General features: G+C 34.9%; 1 protein-coding gene across 5 annotated transcripts in view; it reads right to left on the reverse strand.

Moving 5' to 3' along the window:
* RPS6KC1 (ribosomal protein S6 kinase C1) overlaps positions 1–20,393 on the reverse strand; it is a 223,850-nt gene that overhangs the window by 62,424 nt on the left and 141,033 nt on the right. For 4 of the 5 annotated variants that reach the window (XM_007451293.1, XM_007451294.1, XM_007451296.1 and 1 more), the window contains one exon: positions 17,715–17,807. The exons of the other annotated variant lie outside the window; for it this stretch is intronic. In XM_007451293.1, the coding sequence (XP_007451355.1) occupies positions 17,715–17,807 (93 nt within the window). The remainder of the gene's footprint in view (positions 1–17,714; positions 17,808–20,393) is intronic. 5 annotated transcript variants of the gene reach the window in all.

Consider the following 20,393-nt stretch of genomic DNA (forward strand, 5'->3'; position numbering starts at 1 on the left):
ATTAATGTTATCTGCACAATCTAGCTCTATTGTTTACTATTCCTTATCTTCTTGAAGCAGTTTTTGGTTCACAACAAAATTAAGCACAAAGTACAGAGTTCCCATATACCTCCTGCCCCCAAACACCCACAGCCTCCTCTACTATGAACATCTTGCACCAGTGGTACATTTGTTGAAACCAATGAACCTACACTGACATACTATTATCACCCAAAGTCCACAATTTATATTAGAGTTCACTCGTGGTGCTGTACATTCAATGGTTTTTGACAAATGTACAACACATATCCACCATAATAATATCATGCAAAATAGTTTCACTGCCCCCCAAAATTCTGTCTCTGCCTATTCATCCCTCCTCCCTCCTCCTAATTCCTTGCAATGACTGATCATTTTACTCTCTCCATAATTTTTTGCCTTTTCCAGAATGTCATATAGTTGCAATCACACAGTATGTACCTTTTTCAGATTGGAATCGTTCACTTAGTGACATACATTTAAGTTTCTTCCATGTCTTCATGGCTTGATAGCTCATTTCTGTTAAGCGCTGAATAATTTTCCATTGTCTAGATGTACCACAGTTTATTTATCCATTCATCTCCTGAAGAACATCTTGGCTGCTTCCAAGTTTTGGAAATGATGAATAAAGCTGTTATAAATATACACATGTAAATGTTTGTGTAGATATAAGTTTTCAACTCATTTGGGTAAAAAACTAATGAGCATGACTTCTGAATTATATAGTAAAAATATGTTTAGCTTGATAAGAAACTGTCAAACTGTCTTCCAAAGTGGCTGTAACATTTTGCACTCCCAACCAGCAATGAATGAGAGTTCCTATTATTCCACATCCTCGCCAGCATTTGGTGTTGTCAGTGTTCCAGATTTTGGCCAGTCTAATAGATAGGTGGTGGTATCTCATTGTTGTTTTAGTTTGCACTTCCCTGATGACCTATGATGTGGAGCATCTTCTCATATGCTTATTTGCCATATGTATGTGTATCTTCTTTGGTGAGGTTCCTGTTAAGGTCTTTAGCCCATTTTGTAATTGGGTTGTGCATTTTCTTATTGTTAGGTTTTTAAGAGCTCTTTGTATATTCCAGGTAACATTCCTTATGACATATGTCTTTTACAAATATTTTTCCCAGTCTACAACTTGTCTTCATTATCTTGACAGTGTCTTTCACAGAGCAGAAGTTTTTAATTTTAATGAAGTCCAGCTTATCAATTATTTCTTTCATGGATCATGCCTTTGGTTATATCTAAAAAGTCACTGCCATGCCCAAGGTCATCTAGATTTTCTCTTATGTTGTCTTCCAGGAGTTTTATAACTTTGTGTTTTCATTTATGTCTATGATCCACTTTGAGTTAATTTTTTTGAATGATGTAAGGTCTGGGTCTAGGTCCCCTTTGTTCATGTGAATGTCCATTGGATGTGGTGTTCCAGTACCACTTGTTGAAGCAACTATCTTTTCTCCATGGTATTGCCTTTACTCCTTTATCAAAGACCACTAGACTACATTCATGTAGATCTATTTCTGAATTCTCTATTCTGTTCCATTGATCTGTCTGTTCTTTCACCAATCCCACACTGTCTTCATTTCTGTAGATTTATAGTAAGTCTTGAATTCAGGTAGAATTAGTTCTCTGAGTTTGTTCTTTTCCTTCAATATTGTGTCAGATATTCTGGGACTTCTGTTCCTCTGTAAAAACTTTACAGTCATTTTCTCAACATCCACAAAATAACTTGCTGTGATTTTGACTGGGATTGCACTAAAAGTATAAATCAAGCTGGGAAGAACTGACATCTTGACAATAATGAGGCATCCTATCCATGAACATGGAATATCTCTCCATTTATTCTTCTTTAATTTTTTCATTAGAGTTTTATAGTTTTCCTCATATAATGTTGTACATATTTTGTTAGATTTCTACCTAAGTATTTAATTTTTTTGGAAGTGCTGATGTAAGTCCTATTGTGTTTTTAATTTAAATTCCCCTTATTCACTGCTGGTATATAAGAAAGTGATTGGCTTTTATATGTTAACCATGTATCCTGCAGCCTTCCTATAATCGTTTATTAGTTTCAGGAGATTTTTTGTGCTTTCTTTATATAGACAATCATGTCACCTTAAACGAAGTTTTCTTTCTTCCTTTCCAATTTTCATATTTTTATTTTCTTTTCTTGTCTTACTGCAGTAGTGAGAACTTCCAGTAGGATGTTGAAAAGGAGGGATGAGAGAGGACATCCTTGCCTTGTTCATGATCTTAGTGGGAAAACTTCAAGTTTCTCACTATTAAGGATGATGCAAACTATAGGAGTTTTGTAAATGTTCTTTATCAAGTTGAGGAAGTTTTCTCTATTCCTAATTTGCTGAGAGTTTTTATCATGAATGGGTGTTGAATTATGTCAAATGCTTTTTCAGAGTCAATTGATATGATGACGTGATTTCTTCTTTAGCCTTCTGATATGCATTAATTGACTTTCAAATGTTAAACCACCCTTGCACACATGGAATAAATCTCACTTGGTCATAGTGTACAGCTCTTTCTATACATTATTAGATTCAATTTCCTAATATTTTGATTAGGATTTTTGTAACTATGGTCATGAGAGATACTGGTCTACAGTTTTCATTTCTAGTAATATCTTTAGTTTTGGTGTTAGGATAACACTGGCCTCCGAGATTGAGTTAGGAAGAATTCCCTTCACTTCTATCTTCTGGAAGAAATTATAGAGAAATGGTACAATGTCTTCCCTAAACGTTTGGTGGAACTCACCAGTGAACCCATTTGGCCTGATGCTTTCTGTTTTAGAAGCTTATTAATTATTGGTTCAATTTCTTTAATAGATATAGGCCTGCTCAGATTGTATATTTCTTGCGTGAGTTTCAGCAGACTATGTCTTCCAAGGAATTGGTCCTTTTCCATCTAGATTATCAATTTTGTGTGCACAGAAGCTGTTCACAGTATTCCTTTAATACCCTTTTAATGTCCAAGTATGTAGTGATGTCCACTCTTTCATTTCTGATATTAGAAATTTGTGTCATCTCTCTTTTTTTCTTAGTTAGCCTAGATAAAGGCTTACTGATTTTATTTATCTTTTCAAAGAATCAGCTTTCGGTTTTATTAATTTTCTCTACTGATTTCCTGTTTTCAATTCCTATGACTTCTGCCCTAATTTTTATTCTTTTCTTCTGCTTACTTTGTATTTAATTTGCTCTTCTTTTCCTCATTTCCTAGGATGGAAACTTAGATGACTGATTTTAGATCTTTCTTCAATTTTAAAATATGCATTCAATGCTATAACTTCCTTCTAAGCACCACTTTCACTGCATCTCACAAAGTTTGATAATTTGTTTTTTCCTTTTCATTGAGTTCAAAATATTTTGAAATTTATTTTCAGATTTTTTATTTAGCCTATGTGTTATTTAGAAGTATGTTGTTTAATCTCCAAGTATTTGGGAATTTTCTAGTTATCTTTCTTTTACTGATTTCTAATTTAATTCCATGTGGTCTAAGAGCAGATATTGTCAGAATTCTACTCTTTTAAAGTTGTTAACTTGTGTTTTATGATCCAGAATGTGGTCGTGGTCTACCTTGGTGAATGTTCCATATGAGCTTGAGAAGAATATATTTTATGCTATTGTTGCATGAAGAAGTCTGTAAGTGTTGATTATGTCCAATTATGTTGACTGACAGTGCTGCTGAGTTCAACTATGTCCTTAATGATTTTCTGCCTACTGGATCTGTCCATTTCTGATACAGTGATGTTGAAGACTCCAACTATAATAGATTTACCTATTTCTCCTTGTAGTTCTATCAGTTTGCCTCACGTATTTTGATGCTCAATTATTAGGCATGTACACATTAAGGATTGTTATATCTTCTTGGATAACTGATCCTTTTATCATTATGTAATGCTTCTGATAATTTCTAATAATTTACCTTGCTCTGAAGTCAGCACTGTCTGAAATTACTATAGGTATTCCTGCTTTCTTTTGATTTGTATAAACATGGTAAATCTTTCCCTAACCTTTTACCTTTAATCTAATGTGTCTTTTAAAGTGACTGTCTTATAGATAACATATAGTTGGGTCTTGTTTTTTAATCTACTCTGACAAGTTCTGTCTTTTAAATGGTACATTTAGACCATTGATCTTTATGATTATTTAGTTCTATTAATTGCCCTGCTTATTTTTCCTATTTTTCTCCTCCCACTCTTCTTCTACCATTTGTGGCTTTAATTGATCATTTTATATGATTCCATTTTTTCTCCATTTTAGCAAATAAATTATACCTCTTTTTTTACTTTAGTGCTTGCCCTAGAGTTTGCAATATACATTTACAACTAATCTAACTCCACTTTCAAATAAAATTATACTGCTTCTCAGGTAGTACAAGTACCTTATAATAGCAAAATATTCTTAATCCATCTCTCTCATCCTTGGTATCATTGTCATTCAGTTCACTTATACAGAAGTACACATAAGCATATATATACATACATATTTGGATACACTGTTTCTATTAATATTTTGAACAAGCTGTTTTTTTCTCTTTCCAGTATTCCCATTATGCTTATATTATGCCTTTTATAGTTACACCACAGTTCTTAGATATCCTGTTCCATTTTCTTTTTAGTGTTTTTTTCCCTTTGCTTTTCAGTTTCAAGTTTCCATTTACATATTCTCAAGTTCAGAGATTCTTTCCTCGGACCTGTCCAGTCTACTAATGAGCCAATCAAAAGTACCCTTCATTTCTGTATAGTATTTTTTACCTCTAGTTCTCTTTCCTATTCTTTCTTAGAATAAAATTCTTTCTCTCTGCATACATTATCCATCTGTTCTTGCATGTTGTCTACTTTTTCTGTTAGAACACACAGTACACTAGTCATAGTTGTTTTTAAATTCATGACCTGATAATTCCAACATTCCTCCATATCTGAGGCTGGTTCTGATTCTTGCTCTGTCTCTTCAAACTATGGGTTTTTGCCATCTAGTATGCCTTGTAATTTTTTGTTGAAATCTGTACATGATATACTGGATGAAAGCAACTCCAGTTAACACTTTTTTAGTAACATGGTGGTAAGATGACAGGAGAGGGGAGGAATTCTATAGTCCTATGATTAAGTCTTAGTCTTTTAGTGAGCCTGTGGCCCTGGACTATGAATTTCACAACTGTCTATCAGCTTTTCCTCAGTCCTAGATGGAACCAGATGGCTACAGGGGACTGGAGTTGGGTATTTCCCTTCCCCTACACACAAAGCTAGAGCCAAACTGGAGTTTGGTATTTCCCTCCTGCCAAGTCAGTTAGGCTCTAATAAGAATAGAATGCTCTGGTGTATTTCAAAATGTCTACTTTTCCCCTTCCCCCTTCAGGAAGTCTGAAGGGATTTTTCTCCAATATTCACTGTGAGAACCAGGAGACAAAACTCACAAAAGTGAGGGTACACCCCGTGGAATTTTTAACTCTCAGACTTGTCCCTATTGGATCTCTGCCAATTTGTCAGTTACAGTCCAGTTTTATACCCTGGGACTACGTCCCACAGAGGTTTATGCTGATGGGTTTCTGCTTCAGTAACCTGTGATTCTCTGTATCTGATGTCTGTCTCTCTAATGTGGGGGGCAGCTATTGGCCCTATGACTTTACTTCTCAGGTAGATCTCAGAAGAGTTCTTAGTTTTTCAGTTTGTTTAGCTTTTTACTTGTTGTTAGGATGGAGTGGTGCCTTCCAAGATCCTTACATGGCAGACCAAAAACAAAAAAGTACTATAGTGATTTTTAAGTATTTATAAACAAAGGTTTCAATAGCAACATTATTGGTACTATGCTACACACAAAACCATTGCAATGAATTACTTCATTATAAATACATCTACATCTATAGTACTGCTGAATATACTATAATATACTGAAACTATGATTATATTGTATTTGCAGGTTCTAATTTGAGAATTGTTACTCTATTTTTACAATATACTATATATTTGAACTACATACTAAAAATATAGTAGTAAAGTGTATTGTCTTATATATGTGAAAATTACATTTACTATAAATAATATTCACAGCAGTGATTTCTTAAAGGTTGCAACAGAATAATAATAAATTTGTCAAAAACACTATGAAAGCATATTGGATTATCTCACTTTTGTCGTAATATGCAATCAATAAATTATACCAATAATTATTAATCCTTATCTAGTTTATTAGTAGTTTTTTAAATGTCTTTTTCCTATATTACCTGGATTCGTAAATAAATGAAATATGGGAAATGAATAAAGTAGGAAAAATATAATTTTGTGACTTTAAGAATGATATATACATGGAATCATAAAACATATATTTGAGATTCACTTTTAATTTTTGAATTTTATTTTATTTATTTTTTTATACAGCAGGTCCTTATTAGCCATCAATTTTATACACATCAGTGTATACATGTCAATCCCAATCGCCCAACTCACCCCACAACCCCAGCCCCCAAGCTTTCCCCCCTTGGTGGCCATACGTTTGTTCTCTACATCTGTGTCTCAATTTCTGGCCTGCAAACCAGATTATCTGTACCATTTTTCTAGGTTCCACATATATGCACTAACATACGATATTTGTTTTACTCTTTCTGACTTAACTTCACTCTGTATGACAGTCCCTAGATCCATCCAGCTCTCTACAAATGACCCAATTTCTTTCCTTTTTTTTTTTTAATAATTCTTTATTTTCTTTATTTATTTCTGGCTGTGTTGGGTCTTCATTTCTGTGCGAGGGCTTTCTCCAGTTGCAGCAAGCGGGGGCCACTCTTCATTGCGGTGTGCGGGCCTCTACATTATCGCGGCCTCTCTTGTTGCAAAGCACAGGCTCAGTAGTTGTGGCTCACGGGCCTAGCTGCTCCGTGGCCTGTGGGATCTTCCCAGACCAGGGCTCGAACCCATGTCCCCTGCACTGGCAGGCAGATTCTAAACCACTGCGCCACCAGGGAAGCCCAATTTCTTTCCTTTTTATGGCTGAGCAATACTCCATTGTATATATGTACTATATCTTCTTTATCCATTCAACTGTCGATGGGCATTTAGGTTGCTTCCATGACCCAGCTGTTGTAAATAGTGCTGCAGTGAACACTGGGGTGCATGTGTCTTTTTCAATTACGGTTTTCTCTGGGTATATGCCCAGTAGTGGGATTGCTGGATCATATGGTAATTCTATTTTTAGTTTTTTTAAGGAACCTCAATACTGTTCTCCATAGTGGCTGTATCAATTTACATTCCCACCAACAGTACAAGAGGGTTCCCTTTTCTCCACACCCTCTCCAGCATTTGTTGTTTGTAGATTTTCTGATGATGCCCATTCTAACTGGTGTGAGGTGATACCTCACTGTAGTTTTCATTTGCATTTCTCTAATTATCAGTGATGTTAAACAGCTTTTCATGTGCTTCTTGGCCATCTGTATGTCTTCTCTGGAGAAATGTCTATTTAGGTCTTCTGCCCATTTTTGGATTGGGTTGTTTGTTTTTTTAATATTGAGGTGCATGAGCTGTTTATATATTTTGGAGATTAATCATTTGTCCTTTGATTCCTTTAAAATATTTTCTCCCATTCTGAGGATTGTCTTTTTGTCTTGTTAATGGCTTCCTTTGCTGTGCACAAGCTTTGAAGTTTCACTAGGTCCCATTTGTTTATTTTTGTTTCTATTTCCATTACTCTAGGAGGTGGATCAAAAAATATCTTGTTGTGATTTATGTCAAAGAGTGTTCTATGTTTTCCTCTAAGAGTTTTATAATGTCCAGTCATACATTTAGGTCTGTAATCCATTTTGAGTTTATTTTCATGTATGGTGTTAGGGAGTGTCCTATTTTCATTCTTTTACATGTAGCTGTCCAGTTTTCCCAGTACCACTTACTGAAGAGACTGTCTTTTCTCCATTGCATATCCTTGCCTCCTTTGTCATAGATTAGTTGACCAGAGGTGGGTGGGTTTATCTCAGGGCTTTCTATCTTGTTCCATTGATCTATGTTTCTGTTTTTGTGTCAATACCATCTTGTCTTGATTACTGTAGCTTTGTAGTATAGTCTGAAGTCAGGGAGTCTCATTCCTCCAGCTCCATTTTTTTCCCTCAAGACTGCTTTGGCTATTGGAGGTCTTTCGTGCCTCCAAACAAATTGTAAGATTTTTTTGTTCTAGTTCTATAAAAAATGCCATTGGTAATTTGATAGGGATTGCAATGAATCTGTAGATTGCTTTTGGGTAGTATAGTCATTTTCACAATATAGTCATTTTCTTCCAATCCACGAACATGGTATATCTCTCCATCTGTTGGTATCATCTTTAATTTCTTTTATCAATGTCTTATAGTTTTCTGCATACAGGTCTTTGTCTCCCTAGATAGGTTTATTCCTAGGCATTTTATTCTTTTTGTTGCAATGGTAAATGGGAGTGTTTCCTTAATTTCTCTTTCAGATTTTTCACCATTAGTGTATAGGAATGCAAGAGATTTCTGTGCATTAATTTTGTATCCTGCAACTTTACCAAATTCATTGATTAGCTCTAGTAGTTTTCTGGTGGCATCTTTAGGATTCTCTATGTATAGTATCATGTCATCTGCAAACAGTGACAGTTTTACTTCTTCTTTTCCAAATTGTATTTCTTTTTCTTCTCTGATTGCCATGGCTAGGACTTCCAAAACTGTGCTGAATAACAGTGGTGAAAGTGGACATCCTTGTCTTGTTCCTGATCGTAGAGGAAATGCTTTCAGTTTTTCACCATTGAGAATGATGTTTGCTGTGGGTTTGTCATATATGGCCTTTATTATGTTGAGGTAGGTGCCCTCTATGCCCACTTTCTGGAGAGTTTTTATCATAAATGGGTGTTGAATTTTGTCAAAAGCTTTTTCTGCATCTATTGAGATGATCATATGGTTTTTCTTCTTCAATTTGTTAATATGGTTTAACACATTGACTGATTTATGTATATTGAAGAATCCTTGCATCCCTGGGATAAATCCCACTTGAACATGGTGTATGAGCCTTTTAATGTGTTGTTGGATTCTGTTTGCTAGTACTTTGTTGAGGATTTTTGCATCTATGTTCACCCGTGATACTGGTCTGTAATTTTCTTCTTCGTAGTATCTTTGTCTGCTTTTGGTATCAGGCTGATGGTGGCCTCAAAGAATGAGTTTGGGAGTGTTCCTTCCTCCACAATGTTTTGGAAGAGTTTGAGAAGGATGGGTGTTAGCTCTTCTCTAAATGTTTGATAGAATTCACCTGCAAAGCCATCTGGTCCTGGACTTTTGTTTGTTGGAAAATTTTTAATCACAGTTTCAATTTCATTACTTGTGATTGGTCTGTTCATATTTTGTATTTCTTCCTGGTTCAGTCTTGGAAGATTATACCTTTCTAAGAATTTGTCCATTTCTTCCAGGTTGTCCATTTTATTAGCATAGAGTTGCTGGTAGTAGTCTCTTAGGATGCTTTGTATTTCTACAGTGTCTGTTGTAACTTCTCCTTTTTCATTTCTAATTTTATTGATTTGAGTCCTCTCCCTGTTTTTCTTGATGAGTTTGGCTAATGGTTTATCAATATTGTTTATCTTCTCAAAGAACCAGCTTTTAGTTTTATTGATCTTTACTATTGTTTTCTTTGTTTCTATTTCATTTATTTCTGCTCTGATCTTTGATTTCTTTCCTTCTGCTAACTTTGGGTTTTGTTTGTTCTTCTTTCTCTAGTTCCTTTAGGTGTAAGGTTAGATTGTTTACTTGAGAATTTTCTTGTTTCTTGAGGTAGGCTTTTATAGCTAAAAACTTCCCTCTTACAACTGCTTTTGCTGTATCCCATAGGTTTTGCATCGTCGTGTTTTCACTGTCATTTGTCTCTAGGTACATTTTTATTTCCTCTTTGATTTCTTCAGTGATCTCTTGGTTATTTAGTAACGTATTGTTTAGCCTCCATGTGTTTGTGTTTCTTACGGTTTTTTTTCCCTGTTATTCACTTCTAATCTCATAGTGTGGTGGTCTGAAAAGATGCTTGATATGATTTCAATTTTCTTAAATTTACTGTGGCTTGATTTGTGACCCAAGATGTGATCTATCCTGGAGAATGTTCTGTGCGCACTTGAGAAGAAAGTGTAATCTTTTGTTTCTGGATGGAATGTCCTATAAATATCAATTAAATCTATCTAGTCTATTGTGTCATTTAAAGCTTCTGTTTCCTTATTTATTTTCATTTTGGATGATCTGTCCACTGGTGTAAGTGAGGTGTTAAGGTCCCCCACTATTACTGTGTTACTGTCGATTTCCTCTTTTAGAACTGCTAGCAGTTGCCTTATGTACTGAGATGCTCCTATGCTGGTGCATACATATTTATAATTGTTATATCTTCTTCTTGGATTGATCCCTTGATCATTATGTAGTGTACTTCCTTGTCTCTTGTAACATTCTTTATTTTAAAGTGTATTTTATCTGATATGAGTATTGCTACTCCAGCTTTCTTTTGATTTCCATTTGCATGGAATATCTTTTTCCATCCCCTCACTTTCAGTCTGTATGTGTCCCTAGGTCTGAAGTGGGTCTCTTATAGACAGCATATATATGGGTCTTGTTTTTGCATCCATTCAGCAAGCCTGTGTCTTTTGGTTGGAGCATTTAATCCATTCACATTTAAGGTAATTACCGATATGTATGTTCCTATGACCATTAATTATTTTCGGTTTGTTTTTGTTTTTCTTCTCTTGTATTTCTCACTTAGAGAAGCTCCTTTAGCATTTGTTGTAGAGCTGGTTTGGTGGTGCTGAATTCTCTGAGCTTTGCCTTGTCTGTAAAGCTTTTGATTTTTCCATCGAATCTGAATGAGATCCTTGCTGGGTCATCTTCATTGTAGGTTCTTCCCTTTCATCACTTTAAGTATATCATGCCACTCCGTTCTGGCTTGTAGAGTTTCTGCTGAGAAATCAATTGTTAACCTTATGGGAGCTCCCTTGTATGTTATAAATGTCGCTTTTCCCTTGTTGCTTTCAATAATTTTTCTTTGTCTTTAATTTTTGCCAGTTTGATTACTATGTGTCTTGGCGTGTTTCTCCTTGGGTTTATCCTGTACGGGACTCACTGCACTTCCTGGACTTGGGTGGCTATTTCCTTTCCCATGTTAGGGAAGTTTTCGACTATAATCTCTTCAAGTATTTTCTCGGGTCCTTTCTCTCTCCTTCTGGGACCCCTATAATGCAAATGTTGTTGCATTTAATGTTGTCCCAGAGGTCTCTTAGGCTGTCTTCATTTCTTTTCATTCTGTTTTCTTTATTCTGTTCCTCAGCAGTGAATTCCACCATTCTGTCTTCCAGGTCACTTATCCGTTCTTCTGCCTTAGTTATTTTGCTATTGATTCCTTCTAGTGTAGTTTTCATTTCAGTTATTTTATTGTTCATCTCTGTTGGTTTGTTCTTTAATTCTTCTAGGTCTATGTTAAACATTTCTTGCATCTTCTCGATCTCTGCCTCCATTCATCTTCCGAGGTCCTGGATCATCTTCACTATCATTATTCTGAATTCTTTTTCTGGAAGGTTGCCTATCTCCACTTCATTTAGTTGTTTTTCTGGGGTTTTATCTTGTTCCTTCATCTGGTACATAGCCCTCTGTGTTTTCATCTTGTCTATCTTTCTGTGAATGTGGTTTTTGTTCCACAGGCTGCAGGATTGTAGCTCTTCTTGCTTCTGCTGTCTGCTCTCTGGTGGATGAGGCTATCTAAGAGGCTTGTGCAAGTTCCATGATGGGAGGGACTGGTGGTGGGTAGAGCTGACCCAAGATTGACTTTTTTATTCAGCATAATGCTCTTGAGATCCATCTCAGGTGATGTATCAGTAGTTCATTCCTTTTTATTGCTGAGTAATATTACATGTTATTGATGCACCACAGTTTAACTGTTCACTTATTGTAAGACATTTTGGTTGTTTCCAGTTTGGGGCTAATACAAATAAAGTTTTCTAAGAGGTGTATAGTGATGCCTCATCGTGATCTTATTTTGCATTTTGCTAATGACAGGTGATGTTGAACATCTTTCATATGCTAATTTGCCATCGTTTAATCTGGTGAAATGGCTTTTTGTATCTTTTGTTAATTTTCTGGTTGTATTGTTTGGGTTTTTTAACGCTGGCTTTCAAGAATTCTTTATAGATTCTAGATGAGTCCTTTGCCATATGTGTGGTTTGCAAATAAGTTCTCCTAGTCTGTAGCTTGTCTTTTCACTCTCTTAATGGGTTTTTCACAGACCAAAAGTTTTTAATCTTGATAAAGTCAACTTATCAATTTTTCCTTTTATGAATCATGCTTTCAGTGCCACGTCTAAAACCTCTATAAACCAAGGCTTAGCTACTGAAGATTTTTTCCTCTGTTTACTTTGAGAAGTTACATAGTTTCACATTTCACATTTACATGTATGATCCATTTGGAGCTGATTTTTGAATAACGTATGAGGTATAAGGTTCATTTTTTTGCCAACAGACATCCAACTATTCCAGCACTATTTATTAAAAAGATGATTCTTCCTACAAGGTCTGCTTTTGTACCTTTGTTAAAAGTCAGCCGGCCACATTTGTGGGGCTATTACTGCATTCTCTGTTCTACTCCATTGATTTATGTGTCTCTCCCTATACCAATACTACACTGTCTTGATTACCATATAGCTATATGGTCTTGAAATCAAGTAAATTGTACCCACTTATTCTTTTTTCAAAGCTGGTTTAGCTTTTATAGTTCTTATACTTTCCCATGTAAATTTTAAAGTAAGTTGGCCTATGTCTACAAAAAAAACTAGAATTTGACAGAAACTGTGTTAAAATTGTGTATTGATTTGGGGAGAATTTCCATCATTTCCATGTTGAGTCTTCCAAGCCATAAACAATGCACGTTTCTCCAATTATTTAGACCTTTGATTTTTTTCATCAGTTTTGTACTTTACAGCATAAAAGTCTTGTACATATTTTGTTATATTAACACCTAAGTAGTTCAATATTTTTGGAGTGATTGTAAATGACACTGTATTTTTAATTCCAGTTTCTATGTGTTCACTGTTAGTATACAGAAATATAACATTTTTGTAAGCTGATTTTATATCTTGCAACCTTGCTGAATTCACTTATTAGTTCTAGTTTTTTGATAGATTCCATGTTTTTATATGTGTAGAACATCATGTCTCCTTCAAATAGGGTCAACTCTTTGCTTTCTTTCCAATTCATATGCCTTTTATTTCTTGATCTTGCCTAGTAGTACTGTCTAGAACTTCCAGTGCTATGTTTAATAGATGTGCTAAGAATATACCTTGTTCCCAACCTTAGGGTAAAGCGTTCAGTCATTCATCATTAACTATGGTATTAGCTGTGAAATTTTTATAGATATTCTTAACAAAGTTGAGGAAGTTCCACTCTATTCCTAGTTTTTAGAGAGATTATTTTTTAAATCATGAATCGGTGTTGAATTTTTCAAATGCTTTTTCTGCATCAATTGGTACACTCATTCAATTTTTCCTCTTGTTAATGCGGATCTATTACACTGATTGATTTTCAAACACTGAACCAACCTGGCATCCCTGAAATCAACCCCACTTGGTCATGGGACATAATTCCTTTTACATACTGTTGATTTCTATTTGCTAATATTTTGTTGAGGATTTCTGTACCTGTGAATATTGGCCTATAATTTTCTTTTTTGTACTGTCTTTGATTTTGGTATTAGGACAATATTAGCCTCATAAAATGAACTGGGAACTGATCTACCTTCTTCCATTATCTGGAAAAGAATATAAAGAATCAGTGTCAATTCTTTAAAATTTTGGTAGAATTCTCCAGTGAAACCAGTTGAGCCCCAAGATTTCATTTTAGGAATTTTTTTTAATTGTAAATTCAATTCCCTTAATAGTTATAGGGCTATTCAAATTATCCATTTCGTATTAGGTTACAGTCTATACTTTTCTACAAATTGGTGCATTTCATCTAAGTTATTAAATTTTTTCCCAATAGCAAGCCAACCCAAGAATTCTACCTAGCAAGCTATCTCAATTACAAAATGCCAAGGCACTTGAAGTAAGAGTTTTAGGTTTACACTGTGTGGCATCTCTTATAACAGTGACTTATAAAGCATCCCACTGAAGCTGTTTTTCAAGGAGTGACAATGTATTTGGGCAGTCCAACCATACCATCCTCACTGGTTAACCTTGTAAACACCATACACACACCACATGCAGAATGACTCTCCAGCTACACACAAACCAGAAGAGTTAACTGGACATGAAGGGATCACATCTTGGTATTTTTACTCTGATGTTCAAGTCAGTGTTCCTCCTAGCCTTTTTTTTTTTTTTAACTCTGTTTAAAACTCACAAGAAGTTGCAAAAATCACAGAGTCCCATGTACCGTTCACCCAGCTTCTCCTGATGGTGACATCTTATATACCTATAGCACAATATCAAAATCAGGAAACTGACATTAGTACATTACTAGATTATGGATTCCTTTATCCTTTTTATAGATAAGCTATATAATAGTGAACTTTCTCAGAAACTCTCCCAGCACTTGGGCATCTATTAGCAATCAAACTACCAATCCAGACTTCTAATTCAACTGCAAACTACCTATATATAAACAATCCTTCTACATACAAACATATACATACTCTATATATTCATACCTCACACACAGAAACACAAAAGTTTGCATCCACAAACTTATATGAAAACAAAATCAATCCCACCCTTCTTATCTGAGTACTGTATTTCACTAATTTTTACTTTCCCTAGCTATTACTACATGAAGACTATGTGTAAATGAGTCTGAGGGCTAAAAGAAATCTTTAAAAGTTATCTAACATAAAAATCCATCCAATGCTTGATTCCTTGTACAACATCCTCATCAATGATCCTTCAGCCTTTACTTGAGTACTTCTAATGACAAGAAACAAATAAGATATGAAGGAATCCAATCCACCTTTGGTCAATCCTAATTCTTGAAAGGTATCTCCAATCATTAGCCCAAAACTTAAAAATCTGTACTCATTTACTTCTAGTTGTATCGTTTGGGGGATATGAACAAAAAAGACTTATCCCTCACTGTCTTTCTCCCAGGAAAGAAAGATGCCCTATTTTTCCTAAGATGTCCTAGTTTGCATCTATTGGTCTGGCATACTTAATAACCCCTTTTACCCTCAAGATCTGAACAGAACATTATATATTCACTCTATCCTGTAGAGCCCTCAAAAATATGAAGACCACACGTTTTTATTAGGTTAACCTCATTTTTCAGCTCTTCTTTGTATGATACAATTTTGAGGGCCTTCACTAGCCTTATCATTCTTGCTTCTGAATGCACACCAGCTTATTGATATTCCAAGAGCTTAAGTTCCTTGTCCCATATATATACTAATGAAAGAGTTTCTAATCCCAATTAAAGAACAGAAAGTCACTTACACCCCTTTGAATTCTAGACCAAGATACAGCATTGCAATTACTGTGCCTCTGGGTAAAGACATCTGAGTGTCTTGAACCATGATACTAGGTAGCAGTCTCACATTATACCAGTAGGTGTCACTCTATATATGATATATTTAAAGTTATCTAAGTCTCAATTTCATTCATTCAACAAATTTTTATTAAGCATCCATTATGTGCCAGGCATGATTCTAGGTGCTATGAGATTATAGAGGTGAACAAGACACGATCTTATTTTCACGAGCTTACAGGCTAGATATTAATGAACAAATCTGCTTTATTTACTTTATATATAAAAGTCTATAAAATTCTATTCCTAGGGAAATTTTATTTTCCTGAGTTATTAGATAATAACACTCAAAATAACTCATGAAGAACACATTAATGAAACAGAATCAGAGAGGTACAGGTGAGATTAATGTATCCAGTGTATTTTCTAGCTGTTTGAACTGATACAACACTTCTCTTCCAAACTTCAAGTTTCTAAAACCCAAATTTTAGGTATCCCTCATTACAGTGGGGAGGAATTTATCTTAAAAAACAATTCAAAACACAACATTGTAAAGCAATTATACTCCAATTTTTAAAAAATTCAAATTTAAAAAAAATCTACCTATTCATGTTTTTACAAAGGAGACACTGGTATACAAATTTTTAAAGATTATTTGTAAAGCTTATTAATTCCCAAGTTCATATTTCCTTGTTTCTACTTAGAAAAGTTAAAATGTCCCCTTCTAAATACCAACATACTCCCCAGGTTAACAGAACAAAGACAGTAATGAATTATGCCTCAGCATAGAATTTAGGAATTCTACTGTCAACATCCTTATTTGGACACATGTGAGACTCATAGCTATTATCAGGACTTAAAGGTGACTACTCATGATTAGAGCAGAGCAATGAAAGGTCACACTGTGTCAAAATGAACAGATCTAAGAGAAGGAGGAGACACTGTACATCAAAAAAGTGTATTTTCCTGCACAGAAATCCAAGAACCTTTCATTAATCCAAGAGCTATTTAATTGCTATTTTACTTCTCTGTATTCTCAAATAGAATGTTCTCTAAACTGGAAAGGCTAGGAAAAACATGGTTAAGGAAATATTTCAGGCTCAAAAGTCCTACTGCTTAGAATTCTTTAACTTCAAAATTCAGTCAAATGAATCTATTTGAGAAAAATGATGCTTATAAGAATTTAATAAGACCTGACAGCTTCATGTAATATCCAACCTACTGTTTATTTTGAAATACCTCAAACTCGTATTAGTTACTGTTCAAATTACCTGAAATATACTGCATATTGTTCAATCTTAGTATGGACTCACATGCATACTTTAGAACACAAGAAGTACTCAATAAGCATGAAGTTATAAATAAACACTAAGGTGCTTCATAAAACATGGTTAACATAAAAAAGATTAAATTAATTTATAACTAATATTAAGGCATTTTCTTTCACTTTGAAAGGTAAAGTGGTGGTTGACCAAATATATGTAAAACACGGTTTACTGTATGATTTCTTAATTACATTTGTAAACTCTCTGACAGGCTCAGTACTGTTAATGTCTGGCATATCTGAGATGTCACCAAATTTGGGGAAACTCAATGGCAGAGACCTCTGTTATCGCAGTACTTTTATTCCAAATATAAAAATGTGTGTGTGCAAAAGGGGGTTTAGTGTATTGGAAAAAGCTCAGCTTTTGGTGTCACAATGATCTACGTTTGAATTTCAGTACCACCCTAAATAGCTATGTGATTTCTGGGCAAGTTACTTAAACCGTTCTAAGCATCGCTTTTCCACCAACATGCAAATAACAGGTTGGATAGGATTAATACATTGTTTATATTATATAAATGCCTAATACATGGTTTGATACATAGCAGGTACTCAAGAAATGGTATTTATTAGGAGAATGTCATTATTTTGACCATTAGATTGACTATACCAGTTAATGTTGAACAACTACTGACTCACTAGTTTTTATAACTGTAACAGGTTTATAAAACCAAACCCCTTACTAGACTGAATGCCAACAAATAAGCACCTTCTCCTTTAACACAAGTATACTTTGCATGACCTTACATGAATTGCTTAGATAAAAGCTTTTTCTCTTCTCTTTTGTTATTTTAAAGTGCAGATGCATTTGAGTCATTTTCTCCTTTTGTTTCATATCCTTAAGATCCAAAGCTTCAAAGACATAATGTCAGCATGCATCGATTTATGACTGAACTCTTGAAGAGACACTGAAGAATTACCTTGTCAATCACCCCAAGGACTCTGAAGGCCTTCAGCTCCTCGGCAGGGCTCCTTAGGTTCCAAGGGGGCCTTGAACTTAGTGATCCTGGAGGCTAATGGGAGATATCAAAGATTATACATCAATCAGGGAGGTGCTTGAAGGAAGACTGCCTGCTGAAGCAAATGTCAGGCCAAAGGAACTAAATTTATCATAAATCAGAGAATGGAAAGATAAAAGGAGGAAGTTTCTATTTGTCTGGAATGTAAAATAAAAAAATAATAAAATCAAAAATGAAGAAAATAAAAATCAAGAAAATAGTTGCAAGTAAATAAGTCGTAACATTGAAAACAAAATTTTAAAAAGAAAAATTAATGAGCTGATATGGTTTCCAGAGCAACAATGCAATTCAGAATTGTACAGCTGTAATGGAACTTTGTAACAAATGGCTAACTGAGCCAACAATCAATCACAGCCTTATATTTACCCCAGAGGGCTCAAGAGTAATTTAGAAGGAGGGGACTAAAACAAATGTAACAATAGATAAACTTGGGGAGGGAAGGAACATAAGTCATTTTCTCTCATCATAAAACTAGTCCTTTAATGTTACTTTATAAATATATACTAGGTATGTTAAGAGGGATTGGCGAATTCAAGTTCAATCAGAATTGCCAACAATGGTGAAAAATTAAGAAACTCTGTCATATAACCAATAATTATTAGAACTGAGATTGTGTAAGCCTAGAAAAGAGATGATTTACAGAAGAACGAAAATATTTTTTAATATTTGAACATCTGTGATGTGGAAAACTTAGTCTGTTCGCCACAAAAAAAAAGTCCAAAAAAGATCAGTGAATAAGGGATATTTCAGTACCGCATACAATAAAGAATAATCCTAACTTTCCACCCATTGGTCTTAGTTTTTCCCTATCAGTAAAAGTAAAACATTAGACTAGATAAACTTAAAGACATCTCCATTTGGCATTTACAACCAGAAAGCAATGCTTTATTAATCCTTGTATTAAAATGGTGATGCTGCAAAGGATGACAGGACACACAAAGCCTTATTATACCCTCAAAGCAGAACATTTTGTTGTAAAAAAATCCGTTAGAATATATAGGAAACATTTATCATCCCCATGAGTAGACAATAAATATCCTGGTTAACCAAACGTCATGATTACCAGAGTTATTGAGTTACATTTTTGATACTTCAAGTCCTAGTGCAGCTCAGCATCACTAGACAAGAAGCTCCTTGAGAACAGGAAATATGCCTTATTCGTCTTTATATTCACAGTGCCTAGCATGTTGGTTGGAAGCAAAGAGAAAGAGCAGAAAAGAGAGAAAGGAGGAAGAGAGGAGGGTAACAAGTGAGGGAGGTTGCATAGACAAATTAGGTGTCTTTTACAAACGGGGAAAACTGTCACTTTGTGAAATTTCCTAAAAGCAGCAATCCTAATTGCTTTCAAAAATTTTTTTGTTTTTAGGTTTAGTAAGCAAATACTAACTTCAATATGCCTAAAGAGGTGGTATTTAATTTTTTTTTTAAAAGACAACTTTTTATTTTTTAAAGAGACAACTTGAGAACGCTGGTGACAGTGGCAACTGGACAGGATGATAATAATCTTTTTTTTTAAGTACACTGCTCTTTTTTTATGTTTTTTTAAATTTATTTTATTTTATTTATTTATTTTTGGCTGTGTTGGGTCTTTGTTGCTGCGTGCGGGCTTTCTCTAGTTGCGGCGAGCAGGGGCTACTCTTCATTGCGGTGTGCAAGCTTCTCATTGCGGTGGCTTCTCTTGTTGCGGAGCACAGGCTCCAGGCGTGCGGGCTTCAGTAGTTGTGGCATGCAGGCTCAGCAGTTGTGGCTTGCGAGCTCTAGAGCTCAGGCTCAGTAGTTGTGGCACACGGGCTTAGTTGCTCTGCAGCATGTGGAATCTTCCCAGACGAGGACTTGAACCCGTGTCACCTGCATTGGCAGGTGGATTCTTAACCACTATGCCACGAGGGAAGCGCAATAATAATCTTTTTAAATCTATTTAATTTCTACTTCTAGGATATGTTTCCAAAGAATTCCTTTTTAATCTCACTTTATTAGGTGCTGAGCTAGATGACATAAAACACAGATACATCTCTGCCTCCCTAAAATCCAAGGGGAATTTTTAAGGCTAGAAAAACATTTAGCAGAGTATTTTAGTAGACATATAACAGAAATAGTCTCTTCTCTCTTAATATATTATTTTACCTTCATACCTCACCCTGGCCTGAGTGTAGTACTTACAAGAAGTTATTATTATAATCCCCATTTTACAGATAAATAAAAGGAAGTTCAGAATGGTTGGGTGTTTACTGTCAGAAAGAGCAGTGAAAGATCCTAGGCTAGATCCCAACTCCTTACTCTATTGCTTGCAGTCCTTCTGCTACACAACACATTCTGATAATTAAGAATTCATCTCCCCCTACTCTATTACCAAGTAAGAACAAGAAATGCTTGTGATTTTGGTGAAAGGAATGGTTAGGAAAAGTTATAGGAGGAAAAATAATATTTTAAGTGATAACTTATCCATTACATTCATCTTTGAAAATATGGCCAAACACGTCCAACATCCCTATCTCTTACTTATCCCTCTTATTCAGTAATGTCATTGGATCTTTCAGTTTCCAAAGAAACTTATCAGTTCACTTTAGCAATCTCAACAGC

Source organism: Lipotes vexillifer, unplaced genomic scaffold (genome assembly GCF_000442215.2).
Source record: "Lipotes vexillifer unplaced genomic scaffold, Lipotes_vexillifer_v1.1 scaffold570, whole genome shotgun sequence".
Lineage (NCBI taxonomy): Eukaryota > Metazoa > Chordata > Mammalia > Artiodactyla > Lipotidae > Lipotes > Lipotes vexillifer.